General features: G+C 43.0%; 1 protein-coding gene across 1 annotated transcript in view; it reads left to right on the plus strand.

Moving 5' to 3' along the window:
• pus7 (pseudouridine synthase 7) overlaps positions 1–25,517 on the plus strand; it is a 56,585-nt gene that overhangs the window by 4,374 nt on the left and 26,694 nt on the right. The window contains exons 3-11 of the mRNA XM_082160367.1: positions 2,123–2,207; positions 2,529–2,642; positions 12,334–12,478; positions 15,009–15,120; positions 15,199–15,276; positions 15,353–15,481; positions 21,573–21,698; positions 21,790–21,851; positions 22,167–22,327. Of these exons, the coding sequence (XP_082016493.1) occupies positions 2,123–2,207; positions 2,529–2,642; positions 12,334–12,478; positions 15,009–15,120; positions 15,199–15,276; positions 15,353–15,481; positions 21,573–21,698; positions 21,790–21,851; positions 22,167–22,327 (1,012 nt within the window). The remainder of the gene's footprint in view (positions 1–2,122; positions 2,208–2,528; positions 2,643–12,333; positions 12,479–15,008; positions 15,121–15,198; positions 15,277–15,352; positions 15,482–21,572; positions 21,699–21,789; positions 21,852–22,166; positions 22,328–25,517) is intronic.

The following is a 25,517-nucleotide window of genomic DNA, read 5'->3' on the forward strand; positions in this document are numbered from 1 at the left end:
TTTTATTAACTTTAACTTTATTCTCATCTGAATTATAAATAATTTATTTCTGTATAAAATAATACTTCCATTAAAAACACATTTGATTTTCTTTTTTAATCAATGTAGAATGTGTAACTTCAAAATAAACAGATTAGTGCTCTGTTTTAGGACAAGAAATGAAAACCAATGCAATATGATGAATGTCCAAAAGATGAGATCATTTTTGCTTTTAAACAGCGTGTGTGTGTGATTTTGGTTGGGTGACAGTTACAGTTTGACAAGAGTTTACAGTTTGACAAAAGCACAATGTTGTGTTTTACACAAATTAGTGTTGCACGGTGTACCGATACTTCAAAAGTATCGCGATACTCGGAAATTAAAAACGTCACGATACCTAAATTTTTCAGTATCGATACTTTATAAAAAAAACAAAATAAAAAAAAAACGCCTCCCTATGGACGTCTGTGTTTTTTTCCTGACGCACGCAGCAAAGAACCTGCCGCTGTCGGTGTCATGTGACAAAACACTACAGCGAGATGGCTGCATGTGCGAGCACAAGTGGGCCACGACTCGTAGAAAAAGATGACGCGAGGAGTGACATATGGAAGTACGTTGCCTACCTTTCTCTGTTGCACGGTGCACCGATACTTCAAAAGTAAATCGGAAATTAAAAACGTCACGATTCCTTAATTTATTAGTATCGATACTTCTAAGAATGACTGCGTTCCAGATTTGTAAGGCCGGCGAGTCGACACACTGGCTGCGTGTCGTGTCCGTTTTTATTTCGGCTCCCATGTTAACTGCCTGCGTGACACACGCGTCTGGGCGCAGCTCGAGACGCGCGGAAAACGCGTCCATGCTACAAATAGAACCGACGCCTATTTTTCACGCGACACGCAAGCGTGTTGGAAGCGTTTCCAGGCAAAATAGAATAGGAAAAGATGTTTCTATGTCATTTTGACACGAATACATATTAAAAAATGACATTTTGATGTTTGAACGTTTTGACATAAATACAATAAATGTCATTTAAAAAAAATATTATCGATTTTCAAATATTGCACCTCTCAAATACAGAACGAATTATTCTGTAGCCTATTTTGCCGTCAACACTGCCGACGTTGTCTTTGCTGCTATATATTTATGTTTAACATGAAGTATAGGCCTTCCACACATCTCTCTCTCCCCACGTCAAATATATCACCAATGAGGCTTATCATATGTTACCAATATTAAACTTTGTTTAATATAATCACTGTTCATATTTTTATTCAAAGTTCAGAATCAAGATAAAGCTCTTATGTTTCTTATGATAAATGAGATAATGCTGCTAAATTTATATATTTTTTTACCTTGAATGTCATTGCTCTAATTTATTTTTTATATTTCATATTTTGTTCAAATGTTTAATATATCTGCTGTTCATATGTTAATTTATTAGTGTGTTATATGATTAGAATGTTGTCCCGGTTTTAAAATAAAGCACAGCAATGATATTTGAGAGTGTTTCTCCCTTTTCAGGAAAAGTATCGAAAAAGTATCGAAATCGCAATACTTGACTTGGTATCGGTATCGAAACAATAATTTTGGTATCGTGACAACACTAACACAAATATAAGTAGGCTAAACACTTTTTGCAGTTTTAATGATGTCCTGTATGAAAATGACGGAGTATGTTTTTATGTTTCCACTGTTCGATCGCGCCCGTGCCTCTCTCTCTCTCTCTGACACACACACACACACACACACATTCCAGCATTGCAATCTTGACATCGCAGCCTGTTCATTTTGATGCGTTCACACCAAACGCGAATAGAGCGTCAAATTCGCATCTATTGCGTCTATTTCGATGCTTGAACAGTTTGAATCCATTCGCGCGTCCAAAGCGCGTACGTTTGGTACGTTTGAACGTACGTTCAGTACGAATACATGTACCGTTCCACCCCTAATAGGTATCGGATCATAGGTATCGGATCTTTTTTTTTTCTCCCCGCCGATATCCGATCTAGCGTTCTGGGCCAGTATCGCTAGATACCGATGCCGTGAATCGGATCGGGACATCCCTAGTGAGTGAGTGAGTGAGAGTGTGTGACGGCAGTGTCCAGTCGGTTTCAATTAAACCGCTCGTGTGTTTATTCAGGTACTCAGACTTCGTGGTCCATGAGATCAGTAGAGACGGGAAGATGGTCCGGCTGGATGATCTGTGTGTTCCTGCGGATGTCGTGGTGAGAGTCTTGGATCACTCTAATCAGTTCACAGACTGTGTTATTATTGTGGCAGACTAACAGAACATAGTTTGAGAAATCATTACACGTTATTTATTCATCCCTGGCCCACAATGACCCGGTCTGTCAGTCCTGGGAGAGTCTGTTCACACGGGACACACACTTTTATTCCAAACGCAGTATGTATTATTTTAATCCTGTAAAGCCTGACTTAAGAACATAAGATCCCGTTAGGGTTAGGGTAGACGCAGGAACCCTCTCCGGATCTCAGTTCAGCGTAGATGATGTCATATGTAAGCGTGTTTTCTCCTTGTGACGCAGGAACCCTCTCCGGATCTCAGTTCGGCCGAGTGTCAGACTCTGACAGAAGAGCAGAAGCAGAAGCTGACGGAGCTCCAGCTCTTCAAGAACAAAGAGGGAACCGTGGCCATCGAGGTACACATTACCTTATTACCCTACACACTTTCATTACCCCACACTTTCATTACCCTACACACTTTCATTACCCTACACACTCTCATTACCCTACACTCTCATTACCCTACACACTCTCATTACACACTCTCATTACCCTACACACACTCTCATTACCCTACACACACTCTCATTACCCTACACACACTCTCATTACCCTACACACACTCTGATTACCCTACACACACTCTCATTACCCTACACACACTCTCATTACCCTACACACACTCTCATTACCCTACACACACTCTCATTACCCTACACACACTCTCATTACCCTACACACACTCTCATTACCCTACACACACTCTCATTACCCTACACACACTCTCATTACCCTACACACACTCTCATTACCCTACACACACTCTCATTACCCTACACACACTCTCATTACACACACTCTCATTACCCTACACTCTCATTACCCTACACTCTCATTACACACACTCTCATTACCCTACACTCTCATTACCCTACACTCTCATTACCCTACCTACACTCTCATTACCCTACCTACACTCTCATTACCCTACCTACACTCTCATTACCCTACACACACTCTCATTACCCTACACACACTCTCATTACCCTACACACACTCTCATTACCCTACACACACTACACACATTCTCATTACCCTACACACTCTACACACTCTCATTACCCTACACACACTCACATTACCCTACACACACTCTCATTACCCTACACACACTACACACATTCTCATTACCCTACACACTCTACACACTCTCATTACCCTACACACACTCTCATTACCCTACACACACTACACACACTCTCATTACTAGAGCCCGACCGATAATATCGGCCGATATTAGGCATTTTCCTAACTATCGGTATCGGCATTTATAACGGCCGATAAATTAATATTTAAAAAAATGCAGCGTGCAGGGATTTATGTAAGGATGGCGCTGCCAATAAAGCACCTAAAAGCTGTTACAAAGAACTGGCAAAAGTGGCAAAAAAATAACAGCCGCGTCCTGTGTAGACACAGTGTTAAAGCTCATTCTGCTACGTTACAACATCAAGCAATATTCCAATAATTTATGTAATTATAACACTTTATATAGGGCCATTTTGCATTAAAAGTAGCCAGATGGAGACGCGACACGTTCAGAATTAATACACTTTTAGTAAACTACAGAACAGCGCGAGCGGGAAGCGGCGCACCACACGCGGGCAGAGAATGCGTCCGAGAACGGACACTGTCAGTGATATAAAACGCACACACACAGGTCTGTTAAATTAAGCAATACTTTTAAGGTAGTCTAATATTTTTCTGACTAACAAAATTACTGACACAGTAAAGGGTAGATTTAAATAAAGAAAAACGAAATTTAAATAAAGAAAAACGAAATTTAAATAAAGAAAAACGAAATTTAAATAAAGAAAAATGAAATTTAAATAAAGAAATTAAACGAAATTTAAATAAAGAAAAACGAAATTAAAATAAAGAAATTAAACGAAATTAAAATAAAGAAATTAAACGAAATTTAAATAAAGAAAAACGAAATTTAAATAAAGAAAAACGAAATTTAAATAAAGAAATTAAACGAAATTTAAATAAAGAAAAACGAAATTTAAATAAAGAAAAACGAAATTTAAATAAAGAAATTAAACGAAATTTAAATAAAGAAAAACGAAATTTAAATAAAGAAAAACGAAATTAAGTTAAATAAAAAAACGAGATTAATTTAGATTGATAATAACGGGTAAAAAGGCTAATACATTTTGTTTCTATTATTCTATTTTCCACAATGTCAAAGCAACACAGCTTAATCCAAAACACAAGCTCAGACATGCACTTCGTCCATACAAACTCCGCTGTTCTCCCGTTGCTGGAACACTGGCGTCGGTTCTATTTCTAGCATGGACGCGTTTTCCGCGTGGCTCGAGCCGCGCCTGAGAGACGCGTGTCTCACGCAGGCAGTGTGCAAACTCCAACCTGTTAACATGGGAGCCGAAATAAAAACGGCCATGCCACGCAGTCAGTGTGTCGCCGGCCTTATTCAAGCGCCAATAAGAACCGTTTCGCGGGGGATCCCAAATTTTCAAATCGAATACCAACCCACCGAACGAATATTCGGGTCCAGCCCTATAGCCTAGTTTCACGTTTAGTACATTTTGCTTACTACTTATTTAAAATAGTATAAAACTACTGTACATATGTAATTAGAAACGTTTTCATTATGATTTTCAAGCCAAGGTTTTCATTATATATCATTTCATTATTTTACTTTACTAAAAAGATCTGAGTTCTTCCTCCACTAAATTAAGATTAAAAATAGAAGAGTATTTAGAATATAATATAATATAAAATGCAATGCAAACTAGTTTGGTTACAGCTCAAATTCTCATTCTATCATTCACCCTGCCTCCATTACATATCTTTGTCACACAAGTGTTTAATCACCACATTTAAGCTATCATTGCAAAACGTTTATATATTTATTCTGTTTATACTGTGTATTCTATATACAGTACCCATCAAAAGTTTGTACACACCAATTGGAAAGTGTGTCCAAACTTACTGTACTATAATACACATAAATAATATTGCTACTGTATTATAATATACACATAAATAATATCGGCCGATATATCGGTATCTGGCTTTTTTTTTATCGGTATCGGCATCGGCGCCCAAAAATCCATATCGGTCGGGCTCTACTCATTACCCTACACTCTCATTACCCTACACTCTCATTACCCTACACTCTCATTACCCTACACTCTCATTACCCTACACTCTCATTACCCTACACTCTCTCATTACCCTACACACTCTCATTACCCTACACACTCTCATTACCCTACACACTCTCATTACCCTACACACACTCATTACCCTACACACACTCATTACCCTACACACACTCTCATTACCCTACACACACTCATTACCCTACACACACTCTCATTACACACACTCTCATTACCCTACACACACTCTCATTACCCTACACTCTCATTACCCTACACTCTCATTACCCTACACTCTCATTACCCTACACCTCATTACCCTACACTCTCATTACCCTACACTCTCATTACCCTACACTCTCATTACCCTACACACACTCTCATTACCCTACACACACTCTCATTACCCTACACACACTCTCATTACCCTACACACACTCTCATTACCCTACACACACTCTCATTACCCTACACACACTCTCATTACCCTACACCCTCATTACCCTCATTACCCTCATTACCCTCATTACCCTCATTACCCTACACTCTCATTACCCTACACACTCTCATTACCCTACACACTCTCATTACCCTACACACTCTCATTACCCTACACACTCTCATTACCCTACACACTCTCATTACCCTACACACTCTCTCATTACCCTACACACTCTCTCTCATTACCCTACACACACACTCTCATTACCCTACACACTCTCATTACCCTACACACTCTCATTACCCTACCAACCCACCGAACGAATATTCGGGTCCAGCCCTATAGCCTAGTTTCACGTTTAGTACATTTTGCTTACTACTTATTTAAAATAGTATAAAACTACTGTACATATGTAATTAGAAACGTTTTCATTATGATTTTCAAGCCAAGGTTTTCATTATATATCATTTCATTATTTTACTTTACTAAAAAGATCTGAGTTCTTCCTCCACTAAATTAAGATTAAAAATAGAAGAGTATTTAGAATATAATATAATATAAAATGCAATGCAAACTAGTTTGGTTACAGCTCAAATTCTCATTCTATCATTCACCCTGCCTCCATTATATATCTTTGTCACACAAGTGTTTAATCACCACATTTAAGTTATCATTGCAAAACGTTTATATATTTATTCTGTTTATACTGTGTATTCTATATACAGTACCCATCAAAAGTTTGTACACACCAATTGGAAAGTGTGTCCAAACTTACTGTACTATAATACACATAAATAATATTGCTACTGTATTATAATATACACATAAATAATATCGGCCGATATATCGGTATCTGGCTTTTTTTTATCGGTATCGGCATCGGCGCCCAAAAATCCATATCGGTCGGGCTCTACTCATTACCCTACACACTCTCATTACCCTACACACTCTCATTACCCTACACACTCTCATTACCCTACACACTCTCATTACCCTACACACTCTCATTACCCTACACACCACACTCTCATTACCCTACACACTCTCATTACACACACTCTCATTACCCTACACACACTCTCATTACCCTACACACACTCTCATTACACACACTCTCATTACACACACTCTCATTACACACACTCTCATTACCCCACACTCTCATTACCATACACACTCTCATTACCCACACTCTCATTACCCTACACACACTCTCATTACCCTACACACACTCTTATTACACACACTCTCATTACACACACTCTCATTACACACACTCTCATTACACACACTCTCATTACCCTACACTCTCATTACCCTACACACACTCTCATTACCCTACACACACTCTCATTACCCTACACACACTCTCATTACCCTACACTCTCATTACCCTACACTCTCATTACCCTACACTCTCATTACCCTACACTCTCATTACCCTCATTACCCTACACTCTCATTACCCTACACTCTCATTACCCTACACACTCTCATTACCCTACACTCTCATTACCCTACACACTCTCATTACCCTACACACTCTCATTACCCTACACACTCTCATTACCCTACACACTCTCATTACCCTACACACTCTCTCATTACCCTACACACTCTCTCATTACCCTACACACTCTCTCATTACCCTACACACTCTCTCATTACCCTACACACTCTCTCATTACCCTACACTCTCATTACCCTACACTCTCATTACCCTACACTCTCATTACCCTACACTCTCATTACCCTACACTCTCATTACCCTACACTCTCATTACCCTACACACTCTCATTACCCTACACACTCTCATTACCCTACACACTCTACACTCTCATTACCCTACACACTCTCATTACCCTACACACTCTCATTACCCTACACACACTCATTATCCTACACACACTCTCATTACCCTACACTCTCATTACCCTACACTCTCATTACCCTACACTCTCATTACCCTACACACACACTCTCATTACCCTACACTCTCATTACCCTACACTCTCATTACCCTACACACACACTCTCATTACCCTACACACTCTCATTACCCTACACACTCTCTCATTACCCTACACACTCTCTCATTACCCTACACACTCTCTCATTACCCTACACACTCTCTCATTACCCTACACTCTCATTACCCTACACACACACTCTCATTACCCTACACTCTCATTACCCTACACTCTCATTACCCTACACACACACTCTCATTACCCTACACACACACTCTCATTACCCTACACACTCTCATTACCCTACACACTCTCATTACCCTACACACTCTCATTACCCTACATACACTCTCTCATTACCCTACACACACTCTCTCATTACCCTACACACACTCTCTCATTACCCTACACACACTCTCTCATTACCCTACACTCTCATTACCCTACACTCTCATTACCCTACACACTCTCATTACCCTACACACTCTCATTACCCTACACACTCTCATTACCCTACACACTCTACACACTCTCATTACCCTACACACACTCATTATCCTACACACACTCTCATTACCCTACACTCTCATTACCCTACACTCTCATTACCCTACACACACACTCTCATTACCCTACACTCTCATTACCCTACACTCTCATTACCCTACACACACACTCTCATTACCCTACACACTCTCATTACCCTACACACTCTCATTACCCTACACACTCTCATTACCCTACACACTCTCATTACCCTACACACTCTCTCATTACCCTACACACACTCTCTCATTACCCTACACACTCTCATTACCCTACACACTCTCATTACCCTACACTCTCATTACCCTACACTCTCATTACCCTACACACTCTCATTACCCTACACACTCTCATTACCCTACACACTCTCATTACCCTACACACTCTCATTACCCTACACACTCTACACACTCTCATTACCCTACACACTCTCATTACCCTACACACTCTCATTACCCTACACACTCTCATTACCCTACACACACTCATTATCCTACACACACTCTCATTACCCTACACTCTCATTACCCTACACTCTCTCATTACCCTACACTCTCTCATTACCCTACACACACTCTCATTACCCTACACACTCTCATTACCCTACACACACTCTCATTACCCTACACACACTCTCATTACCCTACACACACTCTCATTACCCTACACACTCTACACACACTCTCATTACCCTACACACACTACACACACTCTCATTACCCTACACACACTCTCATTACCCTACACACACTACACACACTCTCATTACCCTACACACTCTACACACTCTCATTACCCTACACACACTCTCATTACCCTACACACTCTACACACTCTCATTACCCTTCACACACTCTCATTACCCTACACACACTCTCATTACCCTACACACTGTACACACTCTCATTACCCTTCACACACTCTCATTACCCTTCACACACTCTCATTACCCTACACACACTCTCATTACCCTACACACACTCTCATTACCCTACACACACTCTCATTACCTTACACACACTCTCATTACCCTACACACACTCTCATTACCCTACACACTCTCATTACCCTACACACTCTCATTACCCTACACACTCTCATTACCCTACACACTCTCATTACCCCACACACACTCTCATTACCCTACACACACTCTCATTACCCTACACACACTACACACACTCTCATTACCCTACACACACTACACACACTCTCATTACCCTACACACACTACACACATTCTCATTACCCTACACACACTACACACACTCTCATTACCCTACACACACTACACACACTCTCATTACCCTACACACACTCTCATTACACTACACACACTCTCATTACCCTACACACACTCTCATTACCCTACACACACTCTCATTACCCTACACACACTCTCATTACCCTACACACACTCTCATTACCCTACACACACTCTCATTACCCTACACACTCTCATTACCCTACACACACTACACACACTCTCATTACCCTACACACACTACACACACTCTCATTACCCTACACACACTACACACATTCTCATTACCCTACACACACTACACACACTCTCATTACCCTACACACACTCTCATTACCCTACACACACTCTCATTACCCTACACACACTCTCATTACCCTACACACACTCTCATTACCCTACACACACTCTCATTACCCTACACACTCTCATTACCCTACACACTCTCATTACCCTACACACTCTCATTACCCTACACACTCTCATTACCCTACACACTCTCATTACCCTACACACACTCTCATTACCCTACACACACTACACACACTCTCATTACCCTACACACACTACACACACTCTCATTACCCTACACACACTACACACATTCTCATTACCCTACACACACTACACACACTCTCATTACCCTACACACACTACACACACTCTCATTACACTACACACACTCTCATTACCCTACACACACTCTCATTACCCTACACACACTCTCATTACCCTACACACTCTCATTACCCTACACACTCTCATTACCCTACACACACTACACACACTCTCATTACCCTACACACACTACACACACTCTCATTACCCTACACACACTACACACATTCTCATTACCCTACACACACTACACACACTCTCATTACCCTACACACACTCTCATTACCCTACACACACTCTCATTACCCTACACACACTCTCATTACCCTACACACACTCTCATTACCCTACACACACTCTCATTACCCTACACACTCTCATTACCCTACACACTCTCATTACCCTACACACTCTCTCATTACCCTACACACTCTCATTACCCTACACACTCTCTCATTACCCTACACACTCTCTCATTACCCTACACACTCTCATTACCCTACACACTCTCTCATTACCCTACACACTCTCTCATTACCCTACACACACTCTCATTACCCTACACACACTACACACACTCTCATTACCCTACACACACTACACACACTCTCATTACCCTACACACACTACACACATTCTCATTACCCTACACACACTACACACATTCTCATTACCCTACACACTCTCATTACCCTACACACACTCACATTACCCTACACACTCTCATTACCCTACACACACTCTCATTACCCTACACTCTCATTACCCTACACTCTCATTACCCTCATTACCCTACACTCTCATTACCCTACACTCTCATTACCCTACACTCTCATTACCCTACTCTCTCATTACCCTACACACTCTCATTACCCTATTACTCTCATTACCCTACACACTCTCATTACCCTACACACTCTCTCATTACCCTACACACTCTCTCATTACCCTACACTCATTACCCTACACTCTCATTACCCTACACACACACTCTCATTACCCTACACACACACACTCTCATTACCCTACACACTCTCATTACCCTACACACTCTCATTACCCTACACTCTCATTACCCTACACTCTCATTACCCTACACACTCTCATTACCCTACACACTCTCATTACCCTACACACTCTCATTACCCTACACACACTCATTATCCTACACACACCCTCATTACCCTACACTCTCTCATTACCCTACACTCTCTCATTACCCTACACACACTCTCATTACCCTACACACTCTCATTACCCTACACACACTCTCATTACCCTACACACACTCTCATTACCCTACACACTCTACACACACTCTCATTACCCTACACACTCTACACACACTCTCATTACCCTACACACTCTACACACACTCTCATTACCCTACACACACTCTCATTACCCTACACACACTACACACACTCTCATTACCCTACACACTCTACACACTCTCATTACCCTACACACACTCTCATTACCCTACACACTCTACACACTCTACACACTCTCATTACCCTTCACACACTCTCATTACCCTACACACACTCTCATTACCCTACACACTCTACACACTCTCATTACCCTTCACACACTCTCATTACCCTTCACACACTCTCATTACCCTACACACTCTCATTACCCTACACACACTCTCATTACCCTACACACACTCTCATTACCCTACACACACTCTCATTACCCTACACACACTACACACACTCTCATTACCCTGCACACACTCTCATTACCCTGCACACACTACACACACTCTCATTACCTTACACACACTCTCATTACCCTACACACACTACACACACTCTCATTACCCTACACACTCTCATTACCCTACACACACTCTCATTACCCTACACACTCTACACACTCTCATTACCCTTCACACACTCTCATTACCCTTCACACACTCTCATTACCCTACACACACTCTCATTACCCTACACACTCTACACACTCTCATTACCCTTCACACACTCTCATTACCCTACACACACTCTCATTACCCTACACACACTCTCATTTCTATACACTCTCATGTCTGATGTCTGTCTGATGTTCTTCAGGTGCAGGAGGACTCGAAGGAGAAGCGCACTCTCCTGCACAGAGCTGTGAAGCTGCTGTTTCCCGGCCTGGAGACCAAGACTGAGGACCGGGAGGGCAAGAAGTTCATCGTGGCGTATCATGCAGCGGGTCAAAGAGCACTGGCAGGTACACACTCGCTCCAGAACATGTGTGTGTAGTTCAGCTCCAGAACGTGTGTGTAGTTTCAGCTCCAGAACATGTGTGTGTAGTTTCAGCTCCAGAACGTGTGTGTAGTTTCAGCTCCAGAACATGTGAGTGTAGTTTCAGCTCCAGAACATGTGTGTGTAGTTTCAGCTCCAGAACATGTGTGTGTAGTTTCAGCTCCAGAACATGTGTGTGTAGTTTCAGCTCCAGAACGTGTGTGTAGTTTCAGCTCCAGAACATGTGAGTGTAGTTTCAGCTCCAGAACATGTGAGTGTAGTTTCAGCTCCAGAACATGTGTGTGTAGTTTCAGCTCCAGAACATGTGTGTGTAGTTTCAGCTCCAGAACGTGTGTGTAGTTTCAGCTCCAGAACATGTGTGTGTGTGTGTAGTTTCAGCTCCAGAACATGTGTGTGTAGTTTCATCTCCTGAACATGTGTGTGTAGTTTCATCTCCTGAACATGTGTGTGTAGTTTCATCTCCAGAACATGTGTGTGTAGTTTCAGCTCCAGAACATGTGTGTGTAGTTTCAGCTCCAGAACACCTGTGTAGTTTCAGCTCCAGAACATGTGTGTGTAGTTTCAGCTCCAGAACATCTGTGTAGTTTCAGCTCCAGAACATGTGTGTGTAGTTTCAGCTCCAGAACACCTGTGTAGTTTCAGCTCCAGAACACCTGTGTGTAGTTTTAGCTCCAGAACATGTGTGTGTAGTTTCATCTCCTGAACATGTGTGTGTAGTTTCATCTCCAGAACATGTGTGTGTAGTTTCATCTCCAGAACATGTGTGTGTAGTTTCATCTCCAGAACATGTGTGTGTAGTTTCAGCTCCAGAACATGTGTGTGTGTGTAGTTTCAGCTCCAGAACATGTGTGTGTGTAGTTTCAGCTCCAGAACATGTGTGTGTAGTTTCAGCTCCAGAACGTGTGTGTAGTTTCAGCTCCAGAACATCTGTGTAGTTTCATCTCCAGAACATGTGTGTGTAGTTTCAGCTCCAGAACGTGTGTGTGTGTAGTTTCAGGTCCAGAACGTGTGTGTAGTTTCAGGTCCAGAACGTGTGTGTAGTTTCAGGTCCAGAACGTGTGTGTAGTTTCAGCTCCAGAACGTGTGTGTAGTTTCAGCTCCAGAACGTGTGTGTAGTTTCAGCTCCAGAACGTGTGTGTGTGTAGTTTCAGCTCCAGAACGTGTGTGTGTGTGTGTGTGTGTGTGTGTGTGTGTGTGTGTGTTAGAGACGTGCTGTGACACTAGATGGCGCTCTGAACTCGCTGCATGATCCTGCATGAGCCTGAGTGAGCATGAGTGTATGGAAACACGACTGATGTTTGTGCATGTGAGGAGGACAGATCCCAGAGGATGATGGGATTATCCCATGATGCTCCATATCACAGTTGTTCGGGCAGCTTCTGCCCTGATGAGATCCGTTCTGTTCCTGTTCAGTACGCAAGGAATGAGCGGAGTGTGTTGCATCTCGCTTATCTTCACAAACTGAATCTTCCGAATTAATTGAATGGAAACGGAACGGTGATTCCGGACTCATCCGCGCATGCTAACTCTCATCCGTGTGTGTGCTCGCGTCCTGAGTAACGCTGTCTTATTCTCCCAACGCTCCTCTCGCTCGCGGGACAGAGGTCAGACCCGCCTCAGGTAAGGCCAATCCCACATCAGTCCAGGACGCCAGGAAAGCTTTCCTTCCATTCCTTTATCAGTCTATAAGACTCATCACAATCCCAGAGACGCCACTGAGGTGATTAACAACAGCGTGATCATGATCGTGACATGACACACATACTGGATTCGGCACTCGGGTTTGATCATCATACCGACCGTGAAACCAGACCGAGCGCTCAAGTGCTTCTAAACACAGGAGAAGATTTTACAGAAGACTTATTATATAATTGGTTTATTGGTTTATTGGAGATATTTTCACAGTTAGTATTATCACTGATGTTGTTCAGCCTGATTTATCTTCACTGCTGGAATATTGATATTAATGTTAATCATGTTTGGTGTTTGTGCTCAGACAGGAAGGATGCTCCGATTAAAAGTTAAAAGAAATCTAAAACTCTTTCCTCCTCCATATTTGAGGTTTAATGTACACTCGTGGCTTGCAGAAACAGAAGTCAATGTTTTATTCCATTAGAACGACTTTGAAAGATGTCTGTTATAAAGATGTTAAAGTCCACATTAGTGGTTGAATCATATTGAACTCCGGGGGATTTTACTGTGAATTTGACAGAGATGCTGTGCAAATTATAAAGCTCAGTTATTATAACCCTTCTATAGAAATATTGAGCGGGCTTCTAAATATGATATTCTTTAGGTGTCGATGCTTCAGTAGCTTGTACAGTAGATTATATTCCTCAATACTCTGACACAGCTGTTGCACTGGTGATAGTGACCATGTGTGTTTTCCTCAAACTTAAAGCGATTAATAAAAGCTCTGTTATGTTGTTCAGTCTGTGCTCCATTACTTTTTCATTTAGTGTCCATCCTCTCTTCTTCTCTGTCTCCCACTGAAGCCCCTCGAAAGCATTCATGGCCGAAGAACCGTGGCAGTTTCTGCCATTTCGTTCTCTATAAGGAGAACAAGGACACCATGGAGGCCATCAACCTTCTCTCCAAGTTCCTCAGGTGTGTGTGAGACGAGTCTGCGGCTGGTGAACGCTGGTGTTACGTGACCTCACACACACTCCTGTCTCTGTGTTTCAGGGTCAGGCCCAACATGTTCTCCTACATGGGCACCAAAGACAAGAGGGCCATCACAGTGCAGGAGATCGCCGTGCTGAAGTGAGTGAAGCCGAGCACCAGATCCGGCAAACACTCAGGACACACTCCTGTATTCTGCTCTTCTGTTTCTCCTCAGGATCAGCGCTGAGAGATTATCTCACCTCAACAAATGCCTCATGAACCTGAAGCTGGGAAACTTCAGCTACAAGAAAAATCCATTAAAACTGGGAGAGCTGCAGGGAAACCACTTCACGGTGGTGCTCAGGTGAGGATCGGCGCTACGTATGCAGGGATCCTAACGTCTCACCTTTCAGCAAAATCTGCTGTACAGTAGGGCTGGGCGGTATGACGGTATATATCGTTACCGCGGTAGAAAATGTCAACCGTAACAGATTTTTTCATTCCGTGATACCGCAACATGTAAATAAGTGGGCGTGGTTAACTCACATGCAGCGTGCGAGAGACTGAGACACTGAGATTTGTCAAAGAAACATGGAGAAAGCAGATCAAGAGGATCCACAAAGGAATTACGTTTTCTAAAGGGTTGTTGTTAACGTGATATTTTTTGGGGGGAAAGGCGCAGCAGTCAACTAGAGCAGTGCGGCACCCATAGGCTACAGTTAGAGGAGTGCACGATCGCAACGGGGAAAGCATGAAAGCTCGACAACAACAGTTCATATATCAATATCGTAACGAATAGAAATAACCTTAAATAATGTATAGTTATCATCTTTCTGTCTCTTATGTATAGTTACTTTTTAAACATGAAACTTGCATTCAGTATGACACGAGAGCGGTTGCCGTGGTAATGAACAACCTGCTTGTTAAAGCAAATGTATAACATGTTAATCCTGTATCTGAGGCAAAATTACTAAATATGCAGCGCGAGTTATATATTTCTAACTCCAAACAATTGGCCACTGAAACAGCTGATAAAATCTTGCTTCGATTCAATGTGTGATTACAACTTGTCACTCAAATTAACCGATCGCATTTTACTGATGCAAAAGACGCGCGCGTGCACACGCACTGAGAGGGAGCGCGGTGTGTCGGAGTTCACTGAGCTATGTAAAATAATGACGCAGTTACAAGGTGTGTAATTTACACTAACTTACTTAGTCAACACTAACAGTAGCTGCTGTTCGGTTTTCATACTGCTGTTCTCCTAGTCACTTATGAACTTGACGCTTCTGAACAAGCTTTAGGTGACGGGTTGCCAGATATCACAAAAAGAACAAAACAAGCCCTTTAAAAGCAGACATGGCAAAAATGTACCGGGAAAACATTTAAACATAACTAGTATTTACTAATATCCTACCAAATTAAAAGGAAGTAACTCATTTATTATGAATAGAATAGTTCAATATAAAATATTCAGATATTATAAACTGATTGAAGTAAAGTAATAACATGAGATTGAAAAATTATTCAGCAACACTTTAAAGTTGAATTGCACCTATGAGTTGTATTTAATATCAATAAGTTGGGGGAAGTTCATCTAAAAGTTGATGAGAGTGTTTTGTTTACTATATTAAGCTATTAAAAATAGTTTACCAAAGAAATAATTTACAAAATTAAAGAAAAAGAAAATTCAAACAAAGTGAAGTACTTTTCATTTCTAAAGTATTTGGGTTTATTTATTATACAAAGCTCTTTTTGTCGATTTTTCGAGAACAACTACAACTATAAATAACTATATCGTGAAATATATCGTTACCGTGAAATAAAATTAGTCATACCGTGAAACCGAATTTTGGTCATACCGCCCACCCCTACTGTACAGTAGTGCTATCATAACCTTATTTCATTGGCATAAGTAACGATACGTCAAGCTTATGACATGACTGGCTTGTTTTCATTTAAATGTTACACAGTATACCCCTTTTCACCAGATGTGATATAAATCTATGGTGTCCCCAAAATGTGTCTGTGAAATTTCCGCTCAAAATGCCAGATCATTTATTATAGCTTGTCAAATTTGCTCTTTGTGTGTGTCCCTTTAAATGCAAAAGAGCTTTAGCTCCGCCTCCATTCAGAAGAGGGTGGAGCCTTTACACAAGCTTCTGAAACTCAGGCAATAACAGAACAGGCCAATCTCACTCATCCAGAATCCCAGAATAACCAGTAGCGAGTGCAGCCTTACGGAGAGACTCAGGAAGAGCTTCTGAATGTTAGTGGAGACATTTCTGTAGTTGTTGTGGAGTTACACTGATCATCTCATCATCATGTTTAACTTCTCCACAAGTGTCCACAGTTCCTGAGGTCTTTATAAGACAGTGGTGACATGTTCTGGTTAATAGTGTTCAGTGCTCGTCTGTGCTCAACCACAGAACAGTTTCAGGCTCTGCTGGATCTTCATCATTGCGTTAGAACTGGTCTCTGTTGTCGCGTGTGAAACCAAATGTCGGCTGGTGTGTGTAAACGTGCAGATTAAGGGCCGGTTATAATGCCTTAAGCATGAATGGCAGGACAAATTAGACGACATGGCAAAATAAATATGATACGAGTGTGTGAAGTACAAGTGTGTGAGGTGCGAGTGTGCGAAGTACGAGTGTGAGTTTGAGTTGCGAGTGTGTAAAGTGCGAGTGTGAGTGTGCGAGGTATGAGTGTGTGAAGTGAGAATGCGTGAAGTACGAGTGTGCAAGGTATGAGTGTGAGTGTGAAGTAAGAATGTGTGAGTGTGTGAGGTACGAGTGTGTGAAGTGCGAATGCATGAGGTGTGAGTGTGAAGTACGAGTGTGCAAGGTGTGAGTGTGAAGTAAGAATGTGTGAGTGTGTGAGGTACGTGCGAGTGTGTGAGGTACGAGTGTGTGAAGTGCGAATGCATGAGGTGTGAGTGTGAAGTACGAGTGTGCAAGGTGTGAGTGTGAGTGTGAAGTAAGAATGTGTGAGGTACGTGCGAGTGTGTGAAGTGCGAGCGAGTGTGTGAAGTGCAAGTGTGAGGTACGAGTGTGTGAGGTACGAGTGTGAGTGTGCCGAGATATGAGTGTGTGAAGTGTGAATGTGTGAGTGTGAAGTATGAGTGTGCGAGGAATGAGTGTGAGTGTGAAGTAAGAATGTTACGAGTGTGTGAGGTACGAGTGTGTGAGGTACGTGCGAGTGTGAGGTACGAGTGTGTGAAGTGTGAATGCGTGAGGTGTGAGTGTGAAGTACGAGTGTGCGAGGAATGAGTGTGAAGTAAGAATGTGTGAGTGTGAGGTACGAGTGTGTGAGGTGCAAGTGTGAGGTACGTGCGAGTGAGGTACGAGTGTGTGAGGTACGTGCGAGTGTGTGAAGTGCGAGCAAGTATGTGAGGTGCGAGGTACGAGTGTGAGTGTGAAGTACCAGTGTGCGAGGTATGAATGTGTGAGGTATGTGTAACGTGTGCGAGTGTAAAGTGTGAGGTAAGAGTGTGAGTGTGCGAGGTGCGACGTGTGTGAGGTGCCAGTGTGTGAAGTATGAGTGTCAAGTCATCTTCATTTATGAATGTGAGGTATGAGTTCATTTGTTCATTTATGAAGTGTGAGGTATGAGTGTGAAGTACAAGTGTGCGAAGTGTGAGTGTGCGCGGTACAAGTGTGTGAAGTACGAGTGTGTGAGGTATGAATGTGAGTGTGAAGTACGAGGGTGTGAGATATGAGTGCGAGTGTGAAGTATGAGTGTGTGAGGTACGAGTGTGCGAGATATGAGTGCGAGTGTGCGAGGTTTGAGTGCGAGTGTGAAGTACGAGGGTGAGTGTGTGAGTAGGCATGTGCCGGTATCACATTTTCATGCTGCGATTAATTGAGTGATCTTTTATCACGGTATACGGTATTATCACGATATTTTAATTGCACATGAGAAACAGATGGATTTGGGGGGGGTGTAAAAAATTAAATAAAACTTGCATCACAAGGTGTAATTGTGATTGTCAAAACATTTGGTAACTAAACTGAATTTTATTAAGTTTAGTGACAACATGTTACAATGATTACATGGTACAATGACTGGTAGGCTACTGTTTGTATTGCTTAACACAAATTTAACGATTTCAATTCAATACTTGGGATTTGATTTCAATCTTGATTCAATATTGACTAATTTTGGATAAATATTAGGAAGGCTACAGTAGATAGCCCACATGGTATTTTTTTCTCATGAAAAAAAATATCTCACATAATGCTATGAAACCATATAGAGCCCTATCAGCTGGTATTATTAAAGGTTACAAATAACTAATTAAATCAAATATAATGTGGTTTTCATTATAATAACAATTATGTAGGCCAAAAGACAAGTAAAAATATAATAAATATGTAAAAAAGTGCAGTGCACATATTCAGCAAAATACTCCTCTTTATCTATTTGTTTTAGTCATCTAACATGCTGCTGGTCATTAAATGGTTTAAATGTAACGTTCTGTGACACAATTGTTCTCCTGTTTCATATCAAAAGTAACCTGCTCTGTCTTGTTTGACGGTCTTCGTGTCCTCTTTGCTCCGCGATTTTTCTCTGCGTGAGAAAACTGATGTGTCGCGTGTGAAGAGTCTCGCGCTGAATGAGTCGAGTTGGCAGCTCTGCTTTTAGAAGCGGGATGGATCCGAATAGATCGGCGGCGGCCATAGACTGTAGGCGGCGGCGTTCCTCCTTCCACCATGCTGCTTCCCTATGTGAGGACTGTTTACATTAGACTAGAAGTGCGCACCGGCCGCATGCTTATACACGTGGCGATTGTTTACATCAGAGTGCGCACGTGTTTCGCGCAGCATATACGCAGTGTTTGTTTAAGCGGCTGATGGAAAATAAGCTATAATGCGCGTTCTAAAAATCTAATTTCGGATCTATTATTTTTCACGGTATTTTGAAGTGCCCGCGATAACAATATCGTGCATATTCATTACCGCGATTTATCGCATTACCGAATACCGGCACATGTCTATGTGTGAGGTACGAGTGTGCGAGGTATGAGTACAAGTGTGCGAGGTATGAGTGCGAGTGTGAAGTACAAGTGTGCGAGGTATGAGTGTGTGAAGTGTGAGTGCGAGGTATGAGTGTGTGAGGTACGTGTAACGTGTGTGAAGTGCGAGGTATGTGTAACCTGTGCGAGGTATGAGTGCGAGTGTGAAGTACGAGTGTGTGAAGTGTGTGTGGTACGTGTAACGTGTGTGGGGTGCGAGTGTGTGAAGTGCGAGGTATGAGTGTGTGAAGTGTTAGTATGTTTGAGTGTGCGAGGTACGAGTGTGAAATACGAGTGTGCGAGGTATGAGTGTGTGAAGTGTGAGTGTGCGAGGTATGAATGTGAGTGTGTGAAGTACGAGTGTGCGAGTGTGTAGTATGAGTGTGCGAGGTATGAGTGTGTGAAGTGTGAGTGTGCGAGGTATGAGTGTGTGAGGTACGTGTAACGTGTGTGGGGTGCGAGTGTGTGAAGTGCGAGGTATGAGTGTGTGAGTGCGAGGTACGAGTGTGTGAAGTGCGAGGTATGAGTGTGCGAAGTATGAGTGTACGAGGTATGAGTGTGTGAAATACGAGTGTGCGAGGTGAGTGTGTGAGTGCGAGGTATGAGTGTGTGAAGTGTGAGTGTGCAAGGTATGAGTGTGTGAAGTGCGAGGTATGTGTGCGAGGTACGAGTGTGTGAAGTATTAGTATGATTGAGTGTACGAGTGTGTGAGGTATGAAGTGTGAGTGTGGGAGGTACGAGTGTGTGAGGTGCGAGTGTGTGAAGTACGAGTGTGTGAGGTATGAGTACGAGTGTGTGAGGTATGAGTACGAGTGTGTGAGGTATGAGTACGAGTGAGCGAGGTACGAGTGAGCGAGGTACGAGTGAGCGAGGTACGAGTGAGCGAGGTACGAGTGAGCGAGGTACGAGTGTGTGAGGTACGTGTAACGTATGAGGTACGAGTGTGTGAGGTACGTGGTGAGTGTGAGTGTGCAAGGTATGAGTGTGAAGTGTGAGTGTGCGAGGTATGAGTGTGCGAGGTATGAGTGTGCGAGGTATGAGTGTGCGAAGTGTGAGTGTGCGAAGTGTGAGTGTGCAAGGTATGAGTGTGTGAAGTGCGAGGCATGAGTGTGTGAAGTATTAGTATGATTGAGTGTACGAGTGTGTGAGGTATGAAGTGTGAGTGTGGGAGGTGCGAGTGTGCGAGGTACATGTAACGTGTGAGGTACGAGTGTGTGAGGTACGTGTAACGTGTGAGGTACGAGTGTGCGAGGTACATGTAACGTGTGAGGTACGAGTGTGTGAGGTACGTGTAACGTGTGAGGTGCGAGTGTGTGAGGTACGAGAGTGTGAGTGTGTGTGTGTGAGGTACGAGTGTGTGTGAGGTACGAGTGTGTGAGGTGCGAGTGTGTGAGGTGCGAGTGTGTGAAGTACGAGTGTGTGAACTCTCTCTCCTCCACAGGAATATCTCCGGCTCTCTGGAGCAGGTCGAGCAGGCAATGACATCACTCAGAGAAACCGGCTTCATTAATTACTACGGCATGCAGCGTTTTGGGACCACAGCTGTTCCCACACACCGGGTCGGCAGGTGAACCCACACACACACTCACACACTCACACACACACACACACACATACACTCAAACACACTGAATCTCACTGTTGGCTCTGTTGTATAGGGCTATACTGCAGAACAACTGGAAGGAAGTGATGGATCTGATCCTGAAGCCTCGTCCTGGAGGTCAGAGTCACACACACACACACACACACACACACACACACACACACAGGATCTGATCCTGAAGCCTCGTCCTGGAGGTCAGAGTCTCTCTCTCTCACTCACTCACACACACACACACACACACACACACAGGATCTGATCCTGAAGCCTCGTCCTGGAGGTCAGAGTCACACACACACACACACACACACACACACACACAGGATCTGATCCTGAAGCCTCGTTCTGGAGGTCAGAGTCTCTCTCACACACACACTCACACTCACACTCACTCTCTCTCTCTCTCTCTCTCTCTCTCTCTCTCTCTCTCTGCAGCGGAGAAGGGTTATCTGGTGAAGTGCCGGCAGGAGTGGGCTCTCACACACGACCCCGAGGCGGCCCTGAAGAAGCTGCCGGTCAAGCGCTGCGTCGAGGGCCAGTTCCTGCGAGGCCTCGTCAAATACGGCAAGAACAACATCGTCACAGCGTTCGGACTGGTGAGCGAACACCCTCACACTACACAACTGACCTCACACTACACAACTGATCTCACACTCACACTACACAACTGACCAAACACTACACAACTGACCTCACTCTACACAATTGAACTCACACTACTCAACTGACCTTACACTCACACTACACAACTGACCTCACACTACACAACTGATCTCACACTCACACTACACAACTGACCTCACACTACACAACTGATCTCACACTCATACTACACAACTGACCTCACACTACACAACTGATCTCACACTCACACTACACAACTGACCACACACTACACAACTGACCTCACACTACACAACTGACCTCACACTACTCAACTGACCTCACACTACACAACTGACCTTACACTCACACTACACAACTGACCTCACACTACACAACTGACCTCACACTACACAACTGACCTCACACTACACAACTGATCTCACACTACACAACTGATCTCACACTCACACTACTCAACTGATCTCACACTCACACTACTCAACTGATCTCACACTCACACACACTACACAACTGATCTCACACTCACACTACACAACTGACCTCACACACTACTCAACTGACCTCACACTACACAACTGACCTCACACTACACAACTGATCTCACACTCACACTACACAACTGACCTCACACTACTCAACTGACCTTACACTCACACTACACAACTGACCTCACACTACACAACTGACCTCACACTACACAACTGATCTCACACTACACAACTGACCTCACACTACACAACTGATCTCACACTCACACTACTCAACTGATTTCACACTACTCAACTGACCTTACACTACACAACTGACCTCACACTACACAACTGGCCTCACACTCACACTACTCAACTGACCTCACACTACTCAACTGATTTCACACTCACACTACTCAACTGACCTTACACTACTCAACTGACCTTACACTACTCAACTGACCTTACACTACTCAACTGACCTTACACTCACACTACACAACTGACCTCACACTACACAACTGATCTCACACTCACACTACTCAACTGACCTCACACTACTCAACTGACCTCACACTACACAACTGACCTCACACTACACAACTGATCTCACACTCACACTACACAACTGATTTCACACTACACAACTGATCTCACACTCACACTACACAACTGACCTCACACTACACAACTGATCTCACACTCACACTACACAACTGATCTCACACTCGCACTACACAACTGACCTCACACTACACAACTGACCACACACTACACAACTGACCTCACACTACACAACTGATCTCACACTCACACTACACAACTGACCTCACACTACACAACTGATCTCACACTCACACTACACAACTGACCTCACACTACACAACTGATCTCACATTCACACTACACAACTGATCTCACACTCACACTACACAACTGACCTCACACTACACAACTGATCTCACACTCACACTACACAACTGACCTCACACTACACAACTGATCTCACATTCACACTACACAACTGATCTCACACTCACACTACACAACTGATTTCACACTGCTCAACTGATTTCACTCACACTACTCAACTGACCTTACACTCACACTACACAACTGACCTCACACTACACAACTGATCTCACACTCACACTACACAACTGACCTCACACTACACAACTGATCTCACATTCACACTACACAACTGATCTCACACTCACACTACACAACTGACCTCACACTGCTCAACTGATTTCACTCACACTACTCAACTGACCTTACACTCACACTACACAACTGACCTCACACTACACAACTGACCTCACACTCACACTACACAACTGATCTCACACTACACAACTGATCTCACACTCACACTACACAACTGATCTCACACTCACACTACACAACTGATCTCACACTCACGCTACACAACTGATCTCAAACTCACACACACTACACAACTGATCTCACACTACACAACTGATCTCACACTACACAACTGATCTCACACTACACAACTGACCTCACACTACACAACTGATCTCACACTCACACTACACAACTGACCTCACACTCACACTACACAACTGATCTCACACTCACACTACACAACTGACCTCACACTACTCAACTGATTTCACTCACACTACACAACTGACCTTACACTCACACTACACAACTGACCTTACACTCACACTACACAACTGACCTCACACTACACAACTGATCTCACACTCACACTACACAACTGACCTCACACTACTCAACTGACCTTACACTCACACTACACAACTGACCTCACACTCACACTACACAACTGATCTCACACTACACAACTGATCTCACACTACACAACTGATCTCACACTGATCTCACACTACACAACTGATCTCACACTACACAACTGATCTCACACTCACACTACACAACTGACCTCACACTACTCAACTGATTTCACTCATACTACTCAACTGACCTTACACTACTCAACTGACCTTACACTCACACTACACAACTGACCTCACACTACTCAACTGACCTCACACTACACAACTGATCTCACACTCACACTACACAACTGATCTCACACTCACACTACACAACTGATCTCACACTCACACTACACAACTGATCTCACACTCACACTACACAACTGGCCTCACACTACACAACTGACCTCACACTACTCAACTGATTTCACACTCACACTACTCAACTGACCTCACACTACACAACTGACCTCACACTACACAACTGACCACTACACAACTGACCTCACACTACACAACTGACCTCACACTACTCAACTGACCTCACACTCACACTACACAACTGACCTCACACTACACAACTGATCTCACACTCACACTCACACTACTCAACTGACCTCACACTACACAACTGATCTCGATCTCACACTCACACTACTCAACTGACCTCACACTACACAACTGGCCTCACACTCACACTATTCAACTGACCTCACACTACACAACTGACCTCACACTACTCAACTGACCTCACACTACTCAACTGACTTCACACTACACAACTGACCTCACACTACACAACTGACCTCACACTACACAACTGACCTCACACTACACAACTGATCTCACACTCACACTACACAACTGATCTCACACTCGCACTACACAACTGATCTCACACTCACACTACACAACTG

The sequence above is a fragment of the Leuciscus leuciscus genome (genome assembly GCF_965113295.1).
Source record: "Leuciscus leuciscus genome assembly, chromosome: 25".
Taxonomy (NCBI): Eukaryota; Metazoa; Chordata; class Actinopteri; order Cypriniformes; family Leuciscidae; genus Leuciscus; species Leuciscus leuciscus.